Source organism: Syngnathus leptorhynchus, chromosome 14, assembly GCF_054491065.1.
Source record: "Syngnathus leptorhynchus isolate UIUO chromosome 14, UIUO_Slep, whole genome shotgun sequence".
NCBI classification, from domain to species: Eukaryota; Metazoa; Chordata; class Actinopteri; order Syngnathiformes; family Syngnathidae; genus Syngnathus; species Syngnathus leptorhynchus.
Genome location: NC_141208.1, coordinates 72,642 through 96,126, shown reverse-complemented (window position 1 = coordinate 96,126; position 23,485 = coordinate 72,642). Strand labels below are relative to the sequence as shown.

At 44.8% G+C, this 23,485-nt stretch overlaps 1 protein-coding gene across 1 annotated transcript; it reads right to left on the bottom strand.

Moving 5' to 3' along the window:
• Nucleotides 1-1,474: 1,474 nt before the first annotated feature.
• Nucleotides 1,475-19,222, bottom strand: LOC147045697 (paired box protein Pax-3-like). Its single transcript, XM_085929502.1, has 10 exons — nt 18,819-19,222; nt 18,476-18,711; nt 17,553-17,682; nt 17,285-17,431; nt 7,992-8,191; nt 7,138-7,303; nt 6,732-6,955; nt 3,752-4,015; nt 2,315-2,526; nt 1,475-2,082 (listed from the first exon to the last, which is right to left on the bottom strand). The coding sequence occupies exons 1-9, from the start codon at nt 19,120-19,122 to the stop codon at nt 2,509-2,511; spliced, it is 1,689 nt and encodes a 562-aa protein (XP_085785628.1). The 5' UTR covers nt 19,123-19,222; the 3' UTR covers nt 1,475-2,082; nt 2,315-2,508.
• Between the last annotated feature and the right edge of the window lie 4,263 nt (nt 19,223-23,485).

Here is a 23,485-nt window from a genome sequence, read left to right as displayed (position 1 = left end):
CTCGTGCACTTTTTGGGTCATTGTATATTAAGGTTTATCACTAAGGTGGGAGAGAAAAAGAATGGCACTGAATAAAGTGCAATTCTAATTGGAATCAGCAATTCATTTGAAAACTACACGCGGAGGGAGGGAGGGAGGGAGGGAGGGAGCGAGCGAGCGAGCGAGCGAGCGAGCGAGGGAGGGAGGGAGGGAGCGAGCGAGCGAGGGAGCGAGCGAGGGAGCGAGCGAGCGAGCTCTTGTGCTCTTGTGCTCTTGTGCTCTTGTGCTCTTGTGCTCTTGTGCTTTTATTTTGTCATGAAGATGTGCTGAGAAATGAAAGAAAACTAAGATTTGGACAACACGGGTTTGGCAGCTTTTAGGCAAAATCCGTGCCTAAATGTGGCACACCGTTGACAAATATCAAGCACTTGCCCTGATATGAAGTCCCCAAGAGGGCAAGGAATAACTCAAAAAGCCTTTAACAGGGACCACAGATGCGGGCAATTCTCTTTCCAGGTTGACCAAGCTGCAACGGATGCAGAGTTGGCAACATTTAAGACAACATGATAGAACAGCGTAGCGTGCGAGTCCATTTCATAGAATGAAGAGCAAGCATCAAATCAAATCCAGAACATGTGATTACTTTGAAAATAAATCAACATAATATTTAGCTCTATCTTTGATTTCAATATTTATTATGTTATGAAATATATATCATTTGTTCAAAAGTATTGGCAAATCTTCTCATTGTGGGACTAATAAAGGCAATCTTATTGTACAAAATGAATACAGCACATTGGCTTCCCCAAATGTCCTCAAACAACAAACGCATTCCGTGTATGTATTCCCACACTAGCAGAGTGACAAATGAATGACGCTAACAGCTGCGCACCTGATCCCTCAATCCTCCACATGAGAAGAAAAAAAAATGTGGGAGTGATAAAAACTCACCAGTGATATTTGCAGCTTTTTGCGGAGGTTGCTAATTCTTTTTTCTAACCTCTGAACCCTGTGCGGCCCATGTCAGTGACTGATGTCCAAGAGCGTCGGTGGGCCAGTGGGCGCCCGGGTGATTTACGGCAACTCTGCTTTAGTCATCAAGGGGTGCAAAGGAGCCCCACGAGAGCAGGAATTTGTCCAAAGAAGTGGTTATGAAATAGGAGATATTCCTGATTTAGTGCACCAAAGTCAAAGTCTGCGTCATTGTCAATTTCTTCACATGTCAAGACACACAAAGAGATGGTGTTGTGCAGTTCACAGACACATTGCCATAAATACTGTAGAAGAGACATTTTTAGCACTAGAATCGCCTTTGTCATTTTTGGACTCAAATATCGTTACTAAGAGTTGTGCTGATATGGATTCGTTCGTGTCTGTCTGGTGGTAATCGTAGTGTCCCCGGTGGACGGGACGGGGACTCCGTGAGGAGCGGCGCAACGAATTCAAACGGAAGCCTGCGCATCTAAAATACTCACTGAGTCACGACCTCTTTTTATTATAAATAGTAAATAGTGCTGCTGTATTGTACACAAAGTCTTCAAACTAAATCATTTGAAGCCAAACAAAGAGGATACAATGTGATTTGAGAAAAAAAAACCAACAACAACACATGAACAATGAACATGGTTTTAAGACTGAAGCACTTGCGATGACATCATGACAAAAGACGCAGAGCACTTGACAAAACTAAATAAATAAGGAATGGAACAAAAATCGTGATCAAAATAAATTCAATACATGCAAATCAAAAGAAGTGTCAAATGTGTTTGTTCTCCTGTTGACCATTTTTTTTCTTCCATTTTTTTGGCTTAGTTCCACTTTTCGTCAACCGTTCGTTCCCCCGATTGGCCACGCACACGAATGAGGAAACAAAAAAATCATTCTTGTAGGACACATTCGAGCACGTGTGGTCTGCGTTCGCTTATGAGGTATGAAGGTATTGCACTTTCTTCGGGCCGTCTCTTCGTCCCGTTTCACACACGACCCGTGGCTCTTCCCCGGTCGTCTTCAAGGAGAAACCACATCAGGGTAAATGGTTGTCTGCCTCCAGAAGAACATCTGGCCTTTTTGAGGAGGAAAAGAAATCCATTCATCCTCGTTCAACTTGGTCCCAGAGAGAAAAGGAAAAAGAGGTGTGGTTATCCTGCTGACCAATCAACATGTCAGGCAGGCTCCACCCTTTGTGTTGGAAATGCAGCTAAAGTCCGCCACAGGTTGCAAGAATCAAGTCGAGAATCTTGAATGTATTAAAAATACCCCCGCCCGCCCGCCCGCCCGCCACCAATCCTGCTTTTCCTGCCCGAGACGCACGAGGTAACTGGAGAGGCTGCTGCACCTTTGGTTCTAATCATTCCCGTCCGTCCGTCCGCCCAGCCATCAGGACACGCTGCATCGCGGCGATGCAACCCTTTGTTTGCCATCTCTGTGGCGGTCCTTGGGTGGTTGGCGCTTGGGGGTCTAGAGGAGACGCCGGCTAAGTCCGAGCGGAAGTGCAGGGAAGCAAGCCTCCGTGTTGAAGAGAAGGTGGCTTTAAATAATAAAAGGCACCTGAAGATGAGAAAGGAGCAAAGGAAAGTGTTTAAGAGCAGGTGAGAATGGAAAAGTCGGGTCCTGGGTTGAACAATAAACGTCCTATCAAAACAGAGCTTTGGGGATCTCTTGAGACCCCCTTTGATGGTTGCTAGAGCAAAGCAAAGCAAAGCAAAGCAAAGCTAACCCTCCGCCTGGATCCCTCTAGTTCTGCTTTGTTGATCAATAAGTAAATCTGACCTCCTGTTGGACACATGTTTTCAATATGAGCCTGCCAAGGGTCATAATCGCCCCCTGTTAAAGAGCCCCTTCCTCACAAATATGTCTCTCCTGCCCAACATCTCTCCCAGGACGGGCTAAATTAATGAGATCAAGATGTAGCCACTGATGGTCACCACGTACCCCCACGAGGAGCCGCGCGAGCCCCTCCCTCCTGTCAAACACACTTTTTGGTAAGCTGCTCCTTTCTTTGAGTCAGGCCAACACGGGGCTCATTACATGGATAGGTGAGCCGCACTCGAGTCCGACGGGCTGGCTAGCTCATCATCGCCGGGGTTCACGAAAGGACAGGGAGCGAGCGAGCGAGCGAGCGAGCGAGCGAAGCGAAGCGACCCCCGCCATCGCCGCAGCCGAAATGCCTCGGCATCAAACTACCCGGCTGGTTTGATGAGCGTAATGTAAACGGAGGTAACCGGGCCAACGATGTATGTACGTACATGTAATCTTAGCGGAGGGCCAGCCCATTTGAGAGGGTCACTCATCAGAAGGGTCGGCGCAATTAGCATGGTTGACGTTAGTCCCAAATTGCTCAACGGAGCCGCAGATACGTAAATGAATAGACCAGCTTACGTGCGTAAAGGACGTATGGACTGTATTCAATGTATTCAAAGAAATGGGATGCTGTTTATATGGATCAATAGAAGTTTCACATTTGTATGAATTTCAAATGTTTCGAGAGGGAGCAAGAACATACTTTGACATGTTAGTGAGAGTTTTCTCTATGTTTTCTGTCATTCTCCCGAAATGGTATATTTTTTCCAAATGGAAAAATACTACCAATATAAAATTCGTCATCATTCATTAAGCACACTAAATGCGTAATGAGAATTAATGGAATTAATAAACCCTAAATTAATTAAATAACCCTAACCCTGTAACCCATTCATTAGATTGAAATATGGCTTTGCTTTTCATACAAATGTCTCTGTCATTCTTTGCCATTCCGCCGTTCGGGCCGGCCTACCTTGCTCTGACTGTATTGCCCGTATTGGTACGACGGATGGTGGTCAACGGCGTAGGCTGGCGACGTGTAGGAGGGCGGGCAGTAAGACTGAGTGCTGGGCAGGGCGGGCATGCCGGTTAGACCCGGTAAAGCCTCCAGTCGTTGAGAGCCGTGACAGCTGGCGGCCATGCCGGCGTTGGGCTCTAAGCCTCCGCTCAGAGGGGAGAGAGCAAAGTCACTCTGAGGCTGATGAGGTACTCCGCCTGGGTTCAAAAGGCCCATCACCTGCAGGGGAGAGCCAGAAGAAAGGCCAGGAGGGGGATTAGAAGACAGAAGAAAAGACATTCAATGGAGTCTACTCAGGTGGGCTCCGAGAAGCCGAGGCGCGCTCATTGTTCATTGTCAGACCGCACTGGCTAACCTCATACATATGGTTTCTTTTTATTCCGCTTCGGGGACAAGGGAGCCCACGGCTATTGGTTAGGGTTTGACGCACGAGGCCGCAGAATGTTTTCACCGGAAGTGGACTGCCAGGAAATACCTGACTGCCCTCAGACTTGGAAAAACCTGCAGTTTTTCAACTGTTTCAACAGTTTTCAATTAGATAGCGAGCAAGATGGCGATAGAAGAGAGAGATTAATAGAGCGATGGTGGAGAAAGCCGTTGTCCACTAGAGACAAACGTAACGATGAGATACTCGCTGAAATAAGTCAGAACAAAAATCATGATTTTTGGAGTACCTTTTCCGTTTCGAAGCGTTTCTAGTCGAATCTAGTTCAACATTTGGGCCACCAAATAGAAAAATGGGCCATTTCTGCAACTTTCAAGTGTCCTCAATTTATGTTTACGTTTGCGTTCAGACTGGTGTGTCTGTTTAAAGACACGCCCTCTTTCAAAATCTCTTGATGCCCTAAAATCACCGTGTCCTTGTGAGGCCTAGAGGCCAAAAGGGTACGTGGGAACGAGGGGTAGCGGTGTGTGTGTGTGTGTGTGGGTGGGGGGGGGGGGGCGGGGAGACGTCGCCAATGTGTCGAACCAGCAGTGCAACTTGTGTGCATATTTCCTTTGCAGTCTGATGGTGATACATCATGAACAGCTGCGCACAGGTTTGCGTGAGAAACAGTCATGGAATTGTCTTTAAAAAAAAAAAAAAAGCCGTGGGGTGACTTACAGGGGAAGTGCTACAGTCTGTGCAATGAAAAGAAAAGGTAAGGGCCTGGAATGCAAAAGCAGAAGAAATAATAAACGACAACGATATGAGGCTGTTTAATGCAGAAACCGAGGCTTCCCAAAATGGCCGCCAGAGTTGGGAAATAGTACGCGTTTCTCCGACGGCAGCGGTCGGTGATGGCGTGTCTGTTTTAAGGTTGTTCCGGAGATTAGTTCTCAGCGGCTGGCTTCCTCGATGACAACGGATCGCGTCGGTATGCGCCAGATCGGCAGAGGGATGCCAGAGACTGCGCAGCTAAAGCGGAGACAGCGAGCGACCGCGCTCTAATTTCTCTGACAACTATCTCCTTCATCAAAAGTCCACCTCATCCGCATCAGCCACTCGGTCCTGATATGACCATATCTGGAGTTAACGGAACGTGCGAATCTGACGGACGTAGCGACAAGTCTGGCTAAGTTGTACTAAATTCATTTTGTTGCCCTTTTTTGGGTTCTTTTAAAAAAAAATAATAATAATAATAATTGTTTGTGAGGTCTGGCTAACTCGCAAAGCTGCAGTTCAGATAAGCAGTCATTATGACTTGAGAGTAGTACATTAGAAATACCATCTGCAAACTGTGCCTGACAATTGACCGACAACTCCAAAATCTCCATCTGTCTTCGGGTGCGGCGGTTTCTTTTACCTAAGAGGCGGGACCGTTTTTTTCACACATCGTCATATGTGTGACAAATTGAACAAATGTGGAGAAAAAAAAGCCATTCTTTTTTGAAAACCCAGAAAACGAGCCATTCCCCCCCAAAAAACGAGGTTGTGAAGTTCTAAAAGTCTTCATTAACTCTCAATGTCATTGAACGCAATGGCTCCCGCTCTCTTATTTAGCCCAAATCAGGAAATTAATTGTTTCCTAATCCGAAATGCCGCGTTGCTATATGCACTCAAACAGCTGCGATGAATATACAAATTAAAAGAAATTAGCCAACAAAGTGAGTCATTTGCATAAATTACACACCGCGTTACAACGGGATAGATTACTTCATTCGCTTCAATTAAGACACTCAGCAAACGTGTGATTGCAATTCCAGACTGACATTCCTGGCACGCCGTCTTGCCACCGCCCGCTAAAAGGTTCATGCTGAAACCAGCCAGTAGGCCAACCTTTGGCCTTTTTTTTTTTTATTGACGTGCCGCTCGCTTTGTGACCCCCGCCAGTGTATGAATTGATCTTAAAGTCTCACAGAAATTCAGATGCAAAGCAACAGTGTGCTAGATTTAGCACACCTTTTCAACAAGGGCAAATGACTTGGGCAAGAAGTCATTTTGCGGCAACGCCTGCTTTTTCATTTCAAACCTATCGCCTCCTCACAGTGGAGGCTAGACGGCCCTACGAACGAAAGAGACCCTTTCACGTTTGCATCCAAACTCATACGTTCAGGTCGGTGGGCAAGCTTGCCTCAGGCACCTTTTTTTTATCTGCTTTCTGACAGGACGTTGAGATTGTCCCTCATGGGAATTAGTACCCAGCGTGCATTGCGTCTTGGCCCCACCACCCTTTGTGGAGGCTAAAAGCTCGTTTTCCGCCTGTTAGAGCATCTTCGGGCCCGGTAGGAAGCCACTGATGGAGCCTGATGACTGTGTAATCGCTCATAATTGTCTTTTCAGTTTTGATTTGTGTCAGCCGCCAAAGCCATACTTATGCACGCTCGCACGTATCTGTCGCCTTGCAAATTCATCAAGCCGTCTGGATGAACATGAATGAAATCGGGCCTTTTTCAACACCGACAAGGACCCCATCAATGTCTTTGGCAAATAATGCGTGCGCCCGAATCCAACCTGAGGTGAGAGGCTGTTGCCGACGGCGGCGGGGTTGACGGCGCCGGCGTGTCCCGTCGGGGCCGCGAAGCTGTCCGAGTATCCCGAGAAGCCGTGACGTCCGGACGACAGGCAGTACGCCGAACCTGCGTCCTGAGCGCTGGACGAGGAGCTGAGCCCGCTCTGGTGCGCGGACGTGGGCGGCAGAGGTTGCGGTCGATGCACCGTGCCGGGCTGTTCGGTTGCTGTTTGCGATAAAAGAAACACGGCTTAGAACCATCCAAGTGGATTAGAAAAACGTTGCCGGTGAGTGTCACTCACTCACTCACTCACTCACTCACACGCACAGAATAGAACAAAAATGGAAAATTCCAGTACAAGTTGGGAGCCGTACCTAATCAAATGAACTTGTCAATCAAAGCCTTACCTTGGGCTATTGAAGTTGCGGGATAGGGACTTTCGGGCAGCTGATAGGGCTGCAGGCCCGACATGGCCGAGGGAGGGAAACCGCCAGGGATTAGGTGATTGAACGCCATCAGCTGATTGGCTCCTGCTTGCTTCCTCCATCGGGCTCTTCTGTTGCTGAACCACACCTGAAAGTAGACAAACAAATAAATAAATATAAAAATAAAACAAATAAAAAATTACATATAAAAATATATATACCTATATATACATATACATATGATATAGGGTTTTCTAAGTGGCTGCTTTGACTCTAAAGTTTGAGAAACACTGATTTATCTGTTGACCACACTAAAGAAAAGTTGACTTTTTCAGCACTTTACGTAAAAAAAAAAAAAAAAAGGCCTTACAAGAACCCGAAGTGATAGAGATCTTAATATGAGGAGTGTGCAGTGAAACCACAGACATCTTTTGTGTACTGCGGCGAGTCATCGGGTTCAAATAAAGCCAGAGGGCCGTTCCAGCTGTTAACGCTTGTATCAGCACACCATCTGAACGAGCCGTGATGTATTCTGGGGATCTTTACATCGCCGCTGACAAAAATAGGAAGCTGTCCTCACATACAGTGGATGCAGTGTGTGTGTGTGTGTGTGTGTGTGTGTGTGTGTGTGTGTGTGTGTGTGTGTGTGTGTCTCTACACGTCTGGGGAACCCCCCCCCCGCCACCTTCCCGACTAATGCGGGGTCGAGGTCTTGAGGTCTTAACACGTCTTGGAATGCGTGGCAACATCCCAACGGCGTTTAACACCCGCATGATCCATGACAGAGCCACTCATCACCTGACAGTGGATTTTTTTTTTTGTCGGAGGGCGCTAACCTGAACACGAGCCTCGGTGAGTTTAGCTCTCTGAGCGAGTTCCTCCCGCGTGTAGATGTCTGGATAGTGCGTGCGCTCGAAAGCCCGCTCCAGCTCCTCCAGCTGCTCCGCCGTGAAGGTGGTCCGACTGCGCCTCTGCTTCCTCTTGAGAGGCAGACCCGGCTCAGAGTCCACGTCGGAGCCCTCGTCCGAGTGACTGGCTGGAAAACAAATAAAGTGTTACCGGAGGGGTCCTACGGAGGAGCGCTAAGCCGCCCGCCACACAAAAGCCAGATCCCAGACAAAAGGTTTCGGTGAATGCGGCGCATGGTACGGAGCCGCTTTAAATTGTCTTCCCCTGCTTCTTTTAAACTCCTCGGCGGTTCCTAAGGGGATCAAAAGCCGGAGATTGCTTGAACACGGATTAAAGAGGACTAGATCTCACCGGGGCTTCCGTTCCCCGGGACACGGCGTCTCTCCCGGTCTTAGCCATAGGGTACCGGAGTCGAGGGTGCTCGGCCCCTCGCAGGTGCTTCTTAATCTGTTTGTTCAGTCGAAGGCCCGAGAGAGCGAGCGAGCGAGCGACGGAGGGAGGGAGGGAGGGACGGACGGCTTTTGGGGTCTAATTCGGCAGAAGACTTGAATCAATGAAGGCCTTAAAGGACGGAGGCTATTGCATTGTTTGTGGGAGGAGGTGACCCGTCTATTAAATAATGATTAGGCTTGGCAAACTAGCGTGACAGCCGGCTATTGTCCCCAATTACACGTATGCAGTCGGTCCCGCTTCTCTTTCTCAGTCCCAAACATGCATCTGCTACGTCTCAGCTTTTGCAGGCTTTGGCTCAGAGAGCACTGTCTGGCACAATGTGTCCGACCGACACAGAGAGAAAGAAGCCGCTCCCTCCGGAGGGACCCCTTGAAGCTCATGAGGAGGGTTCACTGCACCTTTTTGACTTTGCAAAACTAAAAGCGACAAGGTTACCCCAAGCGCCGGCACAGCGCAGAGGCTTGTCTGTTTCCCGCCCGGTCTCACTCCTCACTTTGGTCCGGTCGCTCGGCCAGATTTAAAGCTTTAATTAAAAAGTGCCGAGTCGGACGTAGACGATGGAGAGGGGGGGCTTGCGGAGATCTCCCCTTGCCTCCGGAGCCAAGCAGGAAATGTTTGCGCCGGTTGCTAGTGTGCGTCTGACCGGGCGTTAGGCGCGGATTTGGGCCCTGGGAAGTCAGAAGAAACTGAAGATGCTGAGAGGTGGTCTTTATTACCATAGCTGAAATAGTACTTTGGGAATATTCATTCGAGTTTGTTGTTTTTATCTGGGGTTTTTTTAGTTCATTTTAATTTGCTTTCAGAGAAGGGTGTCTTGTTTTTTTTGGGTTTTTTAGGATTAGTTTTTTTTAATGTCTCATTTTAGTTATTGATGAGTTTTTGAGTTTTAGTAATCGTTTTAGTTTTTAATTTTGGGGGGGGGTGTATTTAAAAAAATGGCGTTATCTAAAAAAAAAAAACAAACAATAGGATTATTGTGTGAGCCCAAAGTCTTAAAGCTAAGAATATGTTATCATATATGAATCAAAAATGAAGACACGTGTTACTTCACGCCGTAGGGAGTCGTTCCAGCCATAACAAACACGCAAATTTGTTGCTGTTGAGCAATCCCAAAGACTCATTCAATGAATTCACAAAGAAGGAAAACTTTTTTTTTTTGTTGCTTTTGTTAGTTTGTACATGTAAAATGTAGTTTCAGGTTTTTTTCATTTTTCTCTTATTTTATGAACCCCAAAAAAGTTTTTTTCTATTTGAATTTGAATTATTTTGTTAAATAAAATAATCGTGTTAATTACATAAATTAAAAAAGAGAGACACGGTGGTATGCGGCAGGCTCGATGCTCAAATACTGCCGGACTATGAGACTGTGGTTTGTTGATGCGGCCTTTGGGAAAGCATCGCTCGATACTCTTTAAACATGACCATTGCTTTGGTGGTGATTTGCAACGTTCCTTAATTAGCACCAAAAGTCAGAGAAGTAAGGATGGCACAAAATGGACTCCTGGAGGAGGGAAGGGAAGCTCATAAAGTAATTCAAACTAAGTGTAAAATGGGGGTGGATCTTGCCTCCTTTGCTGCCTTTTCATTTCCTCTGGTTCCTTATTTTTAGCATTGGAAAGTAGGGAAAAGAGAGGACCCTAATGGCGGATGACAGTGTTGCTTTTGTCATCCTCTACTTTGCGCTTTCTTTGGCACTCTTACTCTCTCACTCACGGTCATTTAAAAAAAAAAAAAAAATGTTGTGGAAGCGATGTGGCCAAGCCTTTGTATCTTCGCGGGGAAAAGCCTGTGGCGGGCCTCTATTGGACCGATTACCACGCTCCATCTGTAGGAGCCATCAGGGACGCCCGGGCCCACATTCAGGGGCCTGTCACCTGCCCAGCAGGGGAGTGAGTGGGAGGGGGTGAAGGGTGGAAGGGTGGGCCACAAAGGGGTCCAAAAAGGGCCACTGGGGGATGCAGAGGGGCACAGCAGGGGAGCACCCCCTCCATCCCCTGCCTGAGGGGCATGGGCTTTTGGGGGGGAGGGGGTGAAGCTAAACGGGAGAGAAGGCCAGTGGCACCTGAAGATGGCGGGGGAACGGGTGCCGAGGTCCCCCCCCCCCCCCCCCCCCGCTGCGTCGCCTCCCTTCCGAACGAGGCCACTTTGGATCGCACGCAGTTGCGAATTTGTTCCCACACATTCGCCATAACAAGCAACAGAAGAGGATACTAAACATACAAAGGGAGGCCTCCCTCACCCTCCTTACTTAAACACCCAAATCAAATTTTACGCCGGAGCTAAAGCTCTGGGGAGCTGAAAATACTTCACGGCCGCTGGCTCACAGTTTGGCTATGGCTCCGACAAGAATCTTAATCGAAAGATAGATTATTACTGCGGGCGGGGGCGGAAATTGGGGCTACTGGAGAATGATCCGTAAAACAGACATTTATAAGATGCGGGTTAATGGGCTCATAACAGGCATGCAACAACTGGATTGATCGTGGAGACGTTGGCTCATGTTTCGTATCGGGTGAATTCAACAGGTTAGCGCCATTGCGGGTTGTCGGGGCTCAATATAGCGGGCGGATTACGCTTCTGAGCCGCCAGGGACGCTTCAGCACTGATCAGGCCGGGGGAGATTATCTCCTGAGGCTAATTTGAGGACCATCCAATTCCTGTAACTGCACCTGTAGCATTGATACGTCCAACAAATAAGAAATCATGACAAATAAACCTGTCTTCTTAAGTTGTAATATCACTAGGTGGCATACTCATGTAGGTTGCGCATACACTGGGTGTTGAGTAGGCCTAATATATTGAGGGCAGAACATTTGGAGTGATTTGATTTATGTGAAAAAAAGTACAAACTGAATTTCAGTTCTTGTTCAGCAGATTTTTATCCAAGAGAAGCCATTGCACTGGCAAATAAATAAAAATCAATCAATCCATCGATCGATCAATACACAAATAAATAAATACATGAATGAATGGATGGATGGACGGACGCACAAATGAATAAACGAATGAAGGAATGGAGGAATGGAGGAATGAATGAATGCCCTTTTGTTTGTTAGATTAAGATAGTGGCTCTTTTATTCACGCATGTAAAAGTATTATCAATCATGTAATGTTAAGAGCACATTTTGTACGTCAAATATTACTGACTCTGCTTCTTGTACTACATATAAAGCGTATTGTCCATCTTTACTGCTATTCACAATTGTCGTTTCAATATACTTTTTATCTTACGTTTTTTGGACTACTTTCTACAACACAGACAGGAAGTTGTACTGCAATTCCCTTTGGATGTGCACCATGCAATGGCAATAGGGACTCTATGTTCAGAATATTCGGAAAGCAAGCAAGCAAGCATCCGGTATGAATCGGCTACAGAAAGGAAGGTGGACAGTGAGAGCCAAATGACAAGTGATGGCAAGGAAAAGAGAAGCCCAGCATATGGGCCGCTTTACAGCCTTGTCTTGCCCTTCCTCTAAGGCTTGTTAATAGAGAAGGTAATTGAGTCTGTGACATGTTGCCGACGCAAAACAAAGGGCAGAGGAGACAAATGAACTGCTTATTTGCCCAGGGAAGTAGATCTGGCCCTTTTCAGAGCGCAGCTCATAGTGCCGGTCGGCGCCCCGAATCAAATATTGGCAGGCGAGCAGATGCATGGGAGGAAAAGAATAGTTAACTGACAGCTTACGGGCTCAGCTGGGGTTAACAGTTAAGGGGGGTAAAAAAATAGGAGTGAGTGGGCTGCTCACTTGACTTGCTAAAGAGCCCCCATGCAGTAACCCGCAGCTGCCTGCATGGGAAAGAGGAGGGGGGGGGGATGATGGTGATGGACATAAAAAGATGGAGTGAATAAGCCCCAAGGCGGCTGGCACTTTACAAAGAGCTCGCGGGTGATGCGAGATTGAAAGAACAAAGTCCACCGATGGGCATTATGCGTGCCCGGTGTGTGCCACTTGCGGTGCGGTCAGGTGACGCTTTGACGGTGGTACTTCCACCCTCGGGCGGGACAGGCACAAAGCGAGCGGCGGCCAGCCCAGCAACAGTTCCATTCAGATGGCAACTCGCTCGGATTTGCCTGAGGCAGACCATCTGAAACGACCGCATCAAAGTGGTGACGTCATGAGACGGTGAGTACATGAGTCTATTTGAACAGTTTGAGGAACAGTCTTGTCAAAACAAACCTTGATCGCGGTGATCGGGGGAAGAAGAAAAAAAACACTGAAATATGCATGACGGGCCGCTTGCTGGCGATGTCACTTTGAACGAATTGACTGCCAGCCCAGTTCGAATGGATAATTGACGTCTACCGCCGTCAATGGCAGTGAATGAGTTAAGAAATAGTGTGCAGATGGAAACCAACTGCGGCGAACCCCTCTTTAGTCACGGCAAAGACACTGAAGAGCCAGCCGGCCGGCCGGCCGGCCGGCCGCAATTGTTGAAAAGCGACATTACATTACAGAGTACATGAAATAGCAATTGAAACTAGCAGTCATGCCGTGAATTTTTGGAACGTGTGAAAGTTGGAATGGGGTGAATCGGTTAAAGCATGTGGGAGTAGTTAAGTGTCAAAAAAGTGGGAGGAATAAAGTAGGATAATAATAAGAAGAAAAATAAAGTAGAATAACAATAGTGTGAAGGCCTTCGCCTTCACACTAATGATACACGTGTCTTACACGTGTAATACTGCGTGCTGAGAATGAATTTATAAATCGATTTCAAAATGTCAACTTACTCAGATTCTCTCAGTCAATGTTGTCATTGAAGCAAGCTAAAGCTGATGCTAATTCAATCACAAAGTAGCAGTCGGTCCAACCTAAAATTTCAGATTCTCCCATTCATTCAATTTTGTTGTTGAACCAAGCTAAAGCGAATGCTCATTCAATCACCAAGTAGCAAAGTGGGTCCAACCTAAAATTTCAGTCACTGTCCTCAGTTTGCTCAGTGCAACTTTTGCTTTGTTTTCAGTCCTTTCCTTACACCGTGCATGCGCACAAGCCACAGTCAGCCATTTGGATCTTCATTTAGCTCAAAAGAGACATGCGGCGCGGCCAGTAGTCCGCCTTTCCCTCAACATTATTCTAAGCTCCTCCGTGGGGGGGGCCTGATAGTTTTAACAGTCAAGTGACCCTCGGTTAGCCCTATGACCTTTTCACGGCTCTCGCGTACATTTGCCGCAAAGATCACCTCATCGCTGACCCTCCGAGCAACCTTCGCATTCCTGCACTTTTCCCTGACAGTCGCATCATGTGTATGGAAACAACCAGCGCTTTTATAGATTTGAGCCTGCCGACTTTCAGCATCCACTGAATCAAAACTCAAAACGTGGATCCGGCGCTGCTGGCGTGTCCATAATGTGCCTGCCCAATGATAAAAAGGGGCAGAAAGAAAAAAGAAGGAAGGGAGGGAGGGAGGGAGGGAGGCTAAACAAAGTTAAGTGATTGACAACGCTGTCTGGCTTGAGTCAATTAACTATCCCATTGTGCTCCTCTTTGCAGAGTCTCCTCGCCCCCCGACCCCTTTTTTTCTCTTCCCGCTCCTTTATCCTCCCCATCACAGAGTTTTGCTTGCAAATAGAGAGCTTCTTTTCTAGTGGGGCTCCTCTCCTTGACCTTCCATTGCTCATAGTTTCTCTTTCAGCCACTTCACGGTGTCTCTGGGGTTAGCGGGGAGAATGCGGAGGAGAGTACATCAGTGCTCAGAGGGGCCGGCACAGGGCGAGACCCCGGCCGGCCTGCCGGCCCATTACTTCAAAGTTGGCCTGAATTCATTAATTGTCCTTTGAATTAATATTGGGAGGATCACAATGGCGGCGCCAACAGAGAAAGAGGCTTTAATGAAGCATAGAGTCGCATTCAGTTGCAGATCAGCTCGAGTGGATTGGCTTTCTCTCTTTTTCAGGGGGGCCTTGAGAATCATTCCGATGAAAGCGTTAAGAGAAGGAGGGACAGTGGGAAGACATTCCATCACTCTGCGTACATACAGTACACGGACAGGCCTTACGACAAAGTATTCGAAGCACGTACAGCGAGAACTATCCTCAAAGTGAAGCTGGAAATTTGTCCAACATACTATTTCACGATGCAAACATGAACGCTGAAAAATGACACAAAAACAACAACTGCCGTATGAACGCAGAAAGTGAGGTCCAATTCTAAAGTTGTCCATTATCATTGCCCTGAGAGCAAAAACGGAAGTGCAGCCGTTACAAGAGACATTCCGCCGGCCTCCCGTCTAGCTAAAGTTCCCGTATTCAAACATATTCACCGCGGAAACACCGTCACCCCTTAAGGAGGTTGCGGCCCTCCTGGAAAAAGGCAGCTGGATGCTTTCCAATCGGATGACGGTTTGGCCTGGCTTGCGCCGGGGAGTCGGCGTATTTACACAAACAAAGTCCCGCTCGGCTCCTTAGCGCTGCCATCTTTCATGTTTTTGTCAAAGCCGGATTCCGCACAATTGAGGCTGCGCAATGGCGGCGGATTGCTGGAATGCGCCTCAATGAGAGCAATTATTACATGTTGACTGCGTTCACCATGGCACGTTTGAAAGAAGCGGGCGGGCGGGCGGGCCTCATTCAACGTGGCACGGCAGGACTCCCTTGAAAAGAAAAAGTTACCCCTTTGACTGTTTGCATTTCTGAGCTTTTCTTTTTCCTCCCCCGCTGCCATAAATGGATCTTTGCAAGAGTGGCGGGCGACTCGTCTTTCTCGGCCGGCTTCAATTTGTTCAATGAGGCTCAAATGCAAACAGTAGTAAGCGGGAGTGAGGATGCTATCACTTTGAGTCACTGTCAAGTGAAAATAAACATGCTTTCCATATTTGCCACACCGCAGAGAAAAGTTTGGGCAAAATCTGTACGTTTTTAAAAGCAGGGTATAAATGGTCTCACGTACTAGCGCGTGGTCATCGCTAGTCACCGGCTAGCACGTGAGCAAACGGGAAACTCCCACGACAGCTCCGTAATTTAGCGCTACATAGTTGCCAGTCATTTTCCACAACTATCTCCAAATGTCTTTAGGGATGAACTTGAATAGGTTACATCACAGTGACTTCCAGCGCTTTGTGCTCAAAGGCGCTAAATGGAGTTGAAATTCTGCCCACGCGTAACATCTAAAACACAAACAACAGCTCTACCAATGCCATGCAGGCCCCAGGCGGGGCAAACCGGACCGGCACATCTCCCCAAGCTTTTTGCCGTCCTTTTCCCAGACAAATAAATCTAAATGAGTCAGTCACCTTTGATGTGAGCACTTAAGGAAAGGCAACAATGGCGCCGGAGGAGAAAGGGGCAGAGAGCAACAGGCCTCTCAGCGCCGCGACAATGGCCTCTGCAAACACCTACTTCATCAATATTTGGCCAGAAGACGCTCTCCTCCAGAGTCCCCGCATCCCTCCCTCCCTCCCTCCCTCCCAAAAGCTGCCTTTTCACATTCTAATAAGGAGCCATAAAAGGGAAAAACAACAACTACTTCCACAAAGAGACACGAGAAAGATCTACTGCAGTTCTGTATATGAATGAGAGGAAAGCATGTGAGCTGTTTGTAGGATGTCACCCGTTTGATGAAAATACGAGGAGTTCGTCAACAAACAACATTTTTAGCATATTAGCATATATTAACTTGATTTTTTTTTTTACCCCCCGTGCATTAGTATTTTTACAACATTGGATTAGAAACGCTGACAAGCAATAGTATTATTTATTTCGATATTTTGTGAATTTGGAATATTTTCTCCAGATTTGATGAAACGCAAATGATCGCTTTATTCTTATTTGTCATTTTCCACATATGAGGGTTTATGCTGTGACATGCGCTTTTGATTTTATCTCAAGAAAATACATTTAGGAAATAAGAGAACAAATAGTCTTGAACGAAGGTAAATGTGATCTTAGATGATCAATAAAGTACATTAGAGAACAAGTACACTGCGTCATTATCCAGATGTTTTTATATTTGTATTGATATTTGAATGAACCTACAATATTTTCAAAAGCGTTTTTGTTTTAGATAAATATGTTATTTAGACTGCTTATTGACAATGGAGTCAAATTCATTTCTGAATAGGAGCTGTTAGGAGACGTTTAGGGATGGCAAGTGCTGCCACCAGATAATGCGTGAATGTGAGCGCCCGAGGCTTGAAGAGAAAACGGGGGGGGTCAATTCTCGTTGGAGATGAAAGTGAAGAAGAAGAAGAAGAAAAGGTTGGGGTTTTAATCTAGTCGCAACGACAACGTTTCCTTGCGCTCGCTCGGAGCCGTGACAAAAGCGCTGAATGCGCAATTTGAAAGCGCAAAATTAAGCGCGAATCACCGGTTTGGGTGTTTATATCACTTTCAGTAAATAACACAAACATCTATCTATCCATCCATCCATCCATGCGATTTCGGAAAAAATGAATTTAGCTCGTTGACGTGTCTGTGCGTAAACGCGCGCGATCTTACAGCTCAGTTGTCATGAATCATTAACTCCATTGAGTCTCCATTTCCTCGAGCCAAAAGACAATAATGCAACAGGTCTGAAGTCAACAGGTGCCGATTAGCTCCACTCCATAAATCCAAGCCAACCTTACTTTTATGCTTCTAAAAACCAATCTTTCTTTGACTGAGAAATATCATCCGTCCTAAAAATTGCGCAACCTTTGTTGTAGATTTTTTTTTTTTTTCTCGCCGCGAAGGAGGAGCGTTTTAATGGATTTACAGTGCATTTTTGTATGAAAGAAAGCGGGCCTGGAGACTCACAGGAATGTAAGACAAAAAAAAAACAAATAGACTTACATCTATCACCCAGGATACCATCGATGCTGTGTTTAGTCCTCGATTCGTTCTCTTCCATCTCCCTCTTCACCACCTCGTCACCATCCTCCTCGTCATCATCACCCAAACTGCCAAATTTGGACCTCATGACGCGACTGATGGCGCTCACTTCATTTTTGGGGAGGAAAAAAAAACATTGAAGGAAGAATCAGAACATTACGAAAGCAGAAAGACTGTTCTCAAACTATTAATTGCAGAGAATTTTTCTCTTTTTTTTTTTTTTTTTTACCTGAAGGAACGCTATTTCTGTCACAGATGCCATCTTTCAATAACTTGTCCCTAATTTCCCAGCTGAACATTCCCGGGTTTTCCCTTTTGTACTCTTCAATCTTCTTGTCCAGTTCTGGGGAAGCACTTTGCTTTATGAGGAAGGAATGAAACAAACAAACAAACAATCACTTTTTATATTCAGCACTTCATAAAAATAAATATAAATAAATAAAATATGTATCTTTCTGTAAATCGAAAGTACTAGCTACTTGCCTATAAACTGCTTGTAATATAAGAAGGATCACTTTTTATATACAGCTTTTTTTTCTTGGAGCTTGTATTTCGCGTAATATATATATATATATATATATATATATATATATATATATATATATATATATATATATATATATATATATATATATATATATATATATATATATATATATATATATATATAAGTTCGTTTTTCGTGCTATTTCAATGTCTTGTTTTAATACTAAAGCAAGGAATAATAATCACTTTTTATAGAGACATTTTAGGCCGTTTGCGCTCACGTGCAAAACATGCTTATTTTTTATGACGTATTTGAACTATTCTATATAATAGAAGGAAAATAAAAACAATCACTTTTTTTTATCCACCGTGTCTTGAAAGTGCTATTCGTGCTTCCATTTCTGGGGGGACTTATTCCTACAAACATTGAATCATAATTAAAAGGGAAATATATATGAACAATTGCAACACGTTCTTTATGCAGCATTTTTCAAACGCGTGACTTTTTTCAAAAATGCCGTTTAGGGAAAGATCGCTGAAAGAATACATTATTATCGGGTTTTTGTTGTTGTTGTTGTTGTTGTTTAAATGTGCTCCTAAAATGAAGTTAACACCCATTTGAAGAAAGTTTTTCAACAACTACAAGGAATCTAATTTGGCGCTAACCTTTGGCTTGCTCCCTCCGATGGCTCCAGGCCGAATGGATCCAGTCTCCTGGTAGCGGCACAAGATCTTGGACACGCAACCGTGGGAGACCCTCAGCTGGCGGGAGATGACGCAGGGCCGAACCCCGTGATGGGCCATTTCCACGATCTTGTGGCGGATGTGGTTGGGCAGAGGCCGGCCGTTTATGAATACGCCGCCGAGCTGGTTGACACGACCCTGGCCCAGAGGAGTGGACACTGCAGACGGACAGGTCAGCGAAGGAGATCAGCCGAAAAGAGTTATATGATTTAGATATGAATATTGATTATTTTCAGAGATGATGATTTATTCCGATTTGACTTACCCTCAAGGGAGTAGCCTCCCCGTGCGTAATTCTGGTGTGGACCGGGTCTCATCATTCTCGTTAAGCCTCCTGCCAATGCTGTCATGCCTCTTGACACTTTGTCAGGCAGCACCGACAACAAGGATAAAAAAAAAGAAAAAAAAGAAAAGCGAAAAAGGAAAAAAGTTCGCTCCAAAGTGCTACCTCTCCGCTCGTTTTTAATCCCCCCAGCCCACCCCACCAAAATAAAACGAAAGAAGTGCAACGGCTTGCCCGCTCTCTTCAACAGGTTGAAAACTGCCGTTAACAAGGGAACTTGAATCATTTGGTGGGGGGTTCGGGTCAAGCTTCGAAAGTCGTCCCGAGAGGATGTTTTGGGAGGATGGAGGATAGTCAAACATTTTATCTGTGGTGGCTGTCCCCTCTGATTCGCGGGCGAGTCCGCTGATTGGTTCCGGCTCCGGACGTCCAGAGGCTCCGGGGCGTTCTGATTGGACCCAGAGTGAGCTCCTCTGGAGGGTGGATTGACCTCACGAGGGTCATCTGGCTGCGATGTCACAGGTTTATGCCGCATGTAACTTTTTCACAGCTTTTTCAAATGCATTGACCTGATTGCTGTCTCGTAGGCTCAGAACATATCCACTCATTGTCTGGTGATTGACTGAATTTCCCTCGAGGGATTCAACAGATTAACAAAATCAATGGTTCTATTTTGTATTCTTTTTTTTAAATACAGTAGGCTCAAGTATTCTTACGAAAGAGCGTCGTATGCCTAAATATGATTGTAGACCAAAGTAACATTATTCACAGTTTAAACATGAACACGATAAGTTAACACAATAAATTCATTCATTACATTCAAATGCATTGCACAAAAGGACACATTTTAAAAGAAAAAACAGTTCCTAATTGAGATGCAAACTTTTGTACAAAGAAGTTCAATACAACTAAACAGTACTTGGGCGGTCATTTTTTTGTGTACCACTAGAGGGAGCCCAGACTACACTCACTAAGATATTAAAGAACACATTTAAAATACATTAAAACAGAAATATGATTGCAAAGGTGTTTTGTGAGCACACGAAAATCCACATTCAATTGTTGTTTTTTTCTTTTTTTCACAAGGGCACTACAGTTTGGAAAATGCTTCGCTTTCCATTACAACACAATGCGCTTACATTTAGTTTTATCCAGAATTTCCAGTACGCTGTGTTCAGAATTGGAACGTTTTCAGTTGCTTTTTTAATTCAACCTTTGCAGGTGACCCTGGTTGATGCAGCTATGACGAAGATAGATTTGTGTTTTTAGAAAAACATTGGTTGGGCTAGGTTTTTATACAATTATTTGATGTAAAACAATTTAGGGGGAGAAATGTGACACGGAATGCAAATATCAGTCATATCCTGTTCACAGAGTCTCTGCAATGTGGTGTGAAAAAACACAAAAGCGTAGAGAGAAAAGCAAAGCAACCGTACTGACAGTCTTTTTCTCCTTATCTTCCACTCGTAAACAATCATGGCTATCCTTACACTTGCCAAGATAGTAACTAGATGGACAACATTCATCCATCCACCCCTCTTTAATATTGTGTTACATTGTTAAAAGAAAATCACAACAGTACAACTTTCTTTCAATTTGGATACATTTGTCTGATTTCTTTTCCCGTTTTGTACATTTTTCAATTTTTGTCAATGTATCCCTCGTTATTATTATTATTATTATTTGGATTATCTTTACAATTTGCTTTTGCTCTTAATTCAGCATTACATTTGCGTGTTACGACAGTTTGTCAGTAAAGGCCTGACAAAGCCGTGCCGTGATGGTCACATTCAAATGCTCAGATGGAAATATGAACTAAAACACCATGCAATGATTGCACTAAAATCTGGGGAGTAGCTTTTTACTTTTTTTAGACCACACAACCCCCCCCCATAAAAAAAAAACAACAACCTCCAACTAGTTGCAGCAACAATGGGACCTGCATGGCCATGTGGCGTAGACACACGGCAGTGTAACACAGCCGTGCAAATGCTCCATTAGGGACACATAGAAGCACATGAGGGATCATTTGACTTACTGAAGCCTTGTCAAGTCGTGATAATTAGGCGTGTTTAACAGACCGATACATTTTTGGCCTCTTCTCCCTAAGGAACCAGACAATAGGCGGCTGAGCGGCCGACATCCCCGAGATATAACTGGTCGTGACCCCCGCAGGACAAACCAGCGCATTGTTAGGACATGTTCTCCAATATGGCTACTGATCAAATAGCTTTGAAGGGAGGGAATGGATGAATAAGCAAATCGAGCAAGAAAACACATCAAATAAAGATTGTCAGGTTTTTCTTTTTTTGCAGTCCTTTTTCCCATATTACGTTCAATATTTGGATTGCATTTTGCTTTTGGGCCGCCCCAGAAAAAGAAGAAGAAAAAAACGGCCTTGTGTGGACAGAGAACATGTGGAAACATTATATGTCCATAAAAGTCATAGTAAAGTTTGACTATCATGAAAAGGACATTGGATCCAGCGTGTCAAATCAATTAGCAGAGCAAGCCGAGTCAGAAATGTACTGTGGCGGCGGTGGACAAAACGCATTAAAAATCAACTACAAAATGTCCCTGAAAAGAAACAGTGTGTTGCCTTCACTAAACGCGAGACGCCTTTTCGGGGCCTTCAAAGTGCACGAAGAAGTACTGGTCATTTGCTATCTCCCCAAAGATAGTTCAGATGCCGCATGTGGATCTTGGCGTGGAAAGTGACAAGTGAGAGAATCAATCCCTCATTTATGGTACTGCTCAGCGTGCTTAAATTTAGATCATCATTGCGCTTGTCTGCCTTACACCAAAAGAATTCACTTGGACTAAAACAAGCATTATGCGTATGGGGAAAAGCTCAAATGTTATTTTGCTTAACTGTGGAGTAGTACATGTGAGAAAAAAAACGCCATTTGATTTTTATAGTATAGTATTATAGTATAGTATTTTATTGTGTTGTTTGTTTGTTTGTTTGTTTGTTTGTTTGTTTGTTTGTTTGTTTTTTGACATCACAAAGACCTGGCATTTAAACACGGGTGTGTCCAGAAAATATCGAAATGAATTTACATGACGTTCTTGTTGTTGTTGGATTATATCAAGCGACATCTCCAATGGGGTTTGGGCAATGTCAGGAAAGGGAATGCATTACATTCAGGAGGAAATCCCATTACTCACCTCGGGGTGTTATCGTTACGACGGACATCCGGAAAGAAGGACTGTTTTTCAGCTGCGTTTGATGTGATCCAATACATATGACCCACAATAGCCGAGGGCCGGAGCTCAAACCGAGCGGCGTTACCATGACAAAAGGAGGTGAAGCCAGGTGAGCTGGTCGGAAAAGGAAGGAAGAAAGAAAGAAAGAAAGAAAGAAAGAAAGAAAGAAAGAAAGAAAGAAAGAAAGAAAGAAAGAAAGAAAGAAAGAAAGAAAGAAAGAAAGAAAGAAAGAAAAAAAGAAAGAAAGAAAGAAAGAAAGAAAGAAAGAAAGAAAGAAAGAAAGAAAGAAAGAAAGAAAGAAAGAAAGAAAGAGAAGAAGAGCACAATTTGTTCACAGTACAAGCACACAGCCTGTAGTCATGCAGGGAACCTTGAATAGCGGAAACAGCCAGGTAATAGCTTACGGTCGGTCCCATGAGGGAAATCGCTGAGGTTAGATTCTTATCTACTTGTTTTTCAGCTGACGCGACGTGTGCCCGCGTGTTTGCGTGTGTGCCACCCACCTTTGTAGAAAAAAAAGAAAGAAAGAAATAGTTCATCCAATATTACAATCGTTCAGATTAAGTACAGTGTGATTGATTTTTGCTTCTTCAATACACTGCCCGCAAATTATGACCATGAGCACAATCTAGTGCTATCCAATACAAGAATGGTATCAAAAGTTTACAAATGGTAATAAATGCACAATTTTGATTGACACATTGAGAGGAATATCGAAGAATATGCCATGTATGATAACGGTGCTGTGTCTATTCTTTGATGAAAGTGTCCAATAAAATCAGTCGTAACAGTTCCCAGCAAGATGGAGCCGTTTTTCAACAAGAAAAATAATAAGAAAATGAATATGATACCTCCAAAATGAAAATGTTTATCTTTAGAAAGGTTTGGGTCCAAAATAATTTGACATTGTTATCTAGCAGTTGGTCATGACATTGTGGCGGGCGGCTGCTCGTCAATATGAGCCCAACACAACGCTGACACTATCTCTCACTGCCGTTTATTTCATGGAATGAGCTGCCTCAATTTATGCTGTTCTGCAAGACAACTGCAGCGATCAATTGAGCCACACGAGGGCGTACATTCACCCCATGCGTAAAACGCCATTCCGTCTTTTCCAGCCTTTTATTTAACCATGGCACATATTTGAAAGAAAAGAGAAAAACTCACAGCATATGACCCAACATAAATATCACAAAAAGACTGGGTATAACTCAAATAACCACGATGGCATCTCAATTGACTCACATAAGTTCTTAGTGCGAGCGCTGCTTAGCTATTACATATTCAGTTGGATGACACCTTGCATTTGAGAAACAAAAAAAAGAAAAAGAACTCGTACTCACTTGTCCCTCAAGACACCACTCTATGTCTCCATTTTCATTGCATTACATTGTTCTTAGTCATAGGGTCATGACTTTTTCTTCCAAAATCTTTCAACTTTT

Bases quoted from the DNA above. Each gene is read 5' to 3' on its own strand.
- LOC147045697 (XM_085929502.1), bottom strand. From the start codon at position 19,122: ATGATTCAAGTTCCCTTGTTAACGGCAGTTTTCAACCTGTTGAAGAGA. The intron at 17,683-18,475 runs GTTAGCGCCAAA...TTCCTCATAAAG, and splicing joins TCGGAGGGAGCAAGCCAAAG to CAAAGTGCTTCCCCAGAACT. The intron at 7,304-7,991 runs GTTAGCGCCCTC...GTCTACTTTCAG, and splicing joins TCACCGAGGCTCGTGTTCAG to GTGTGGTTCAGCAACAGAAG.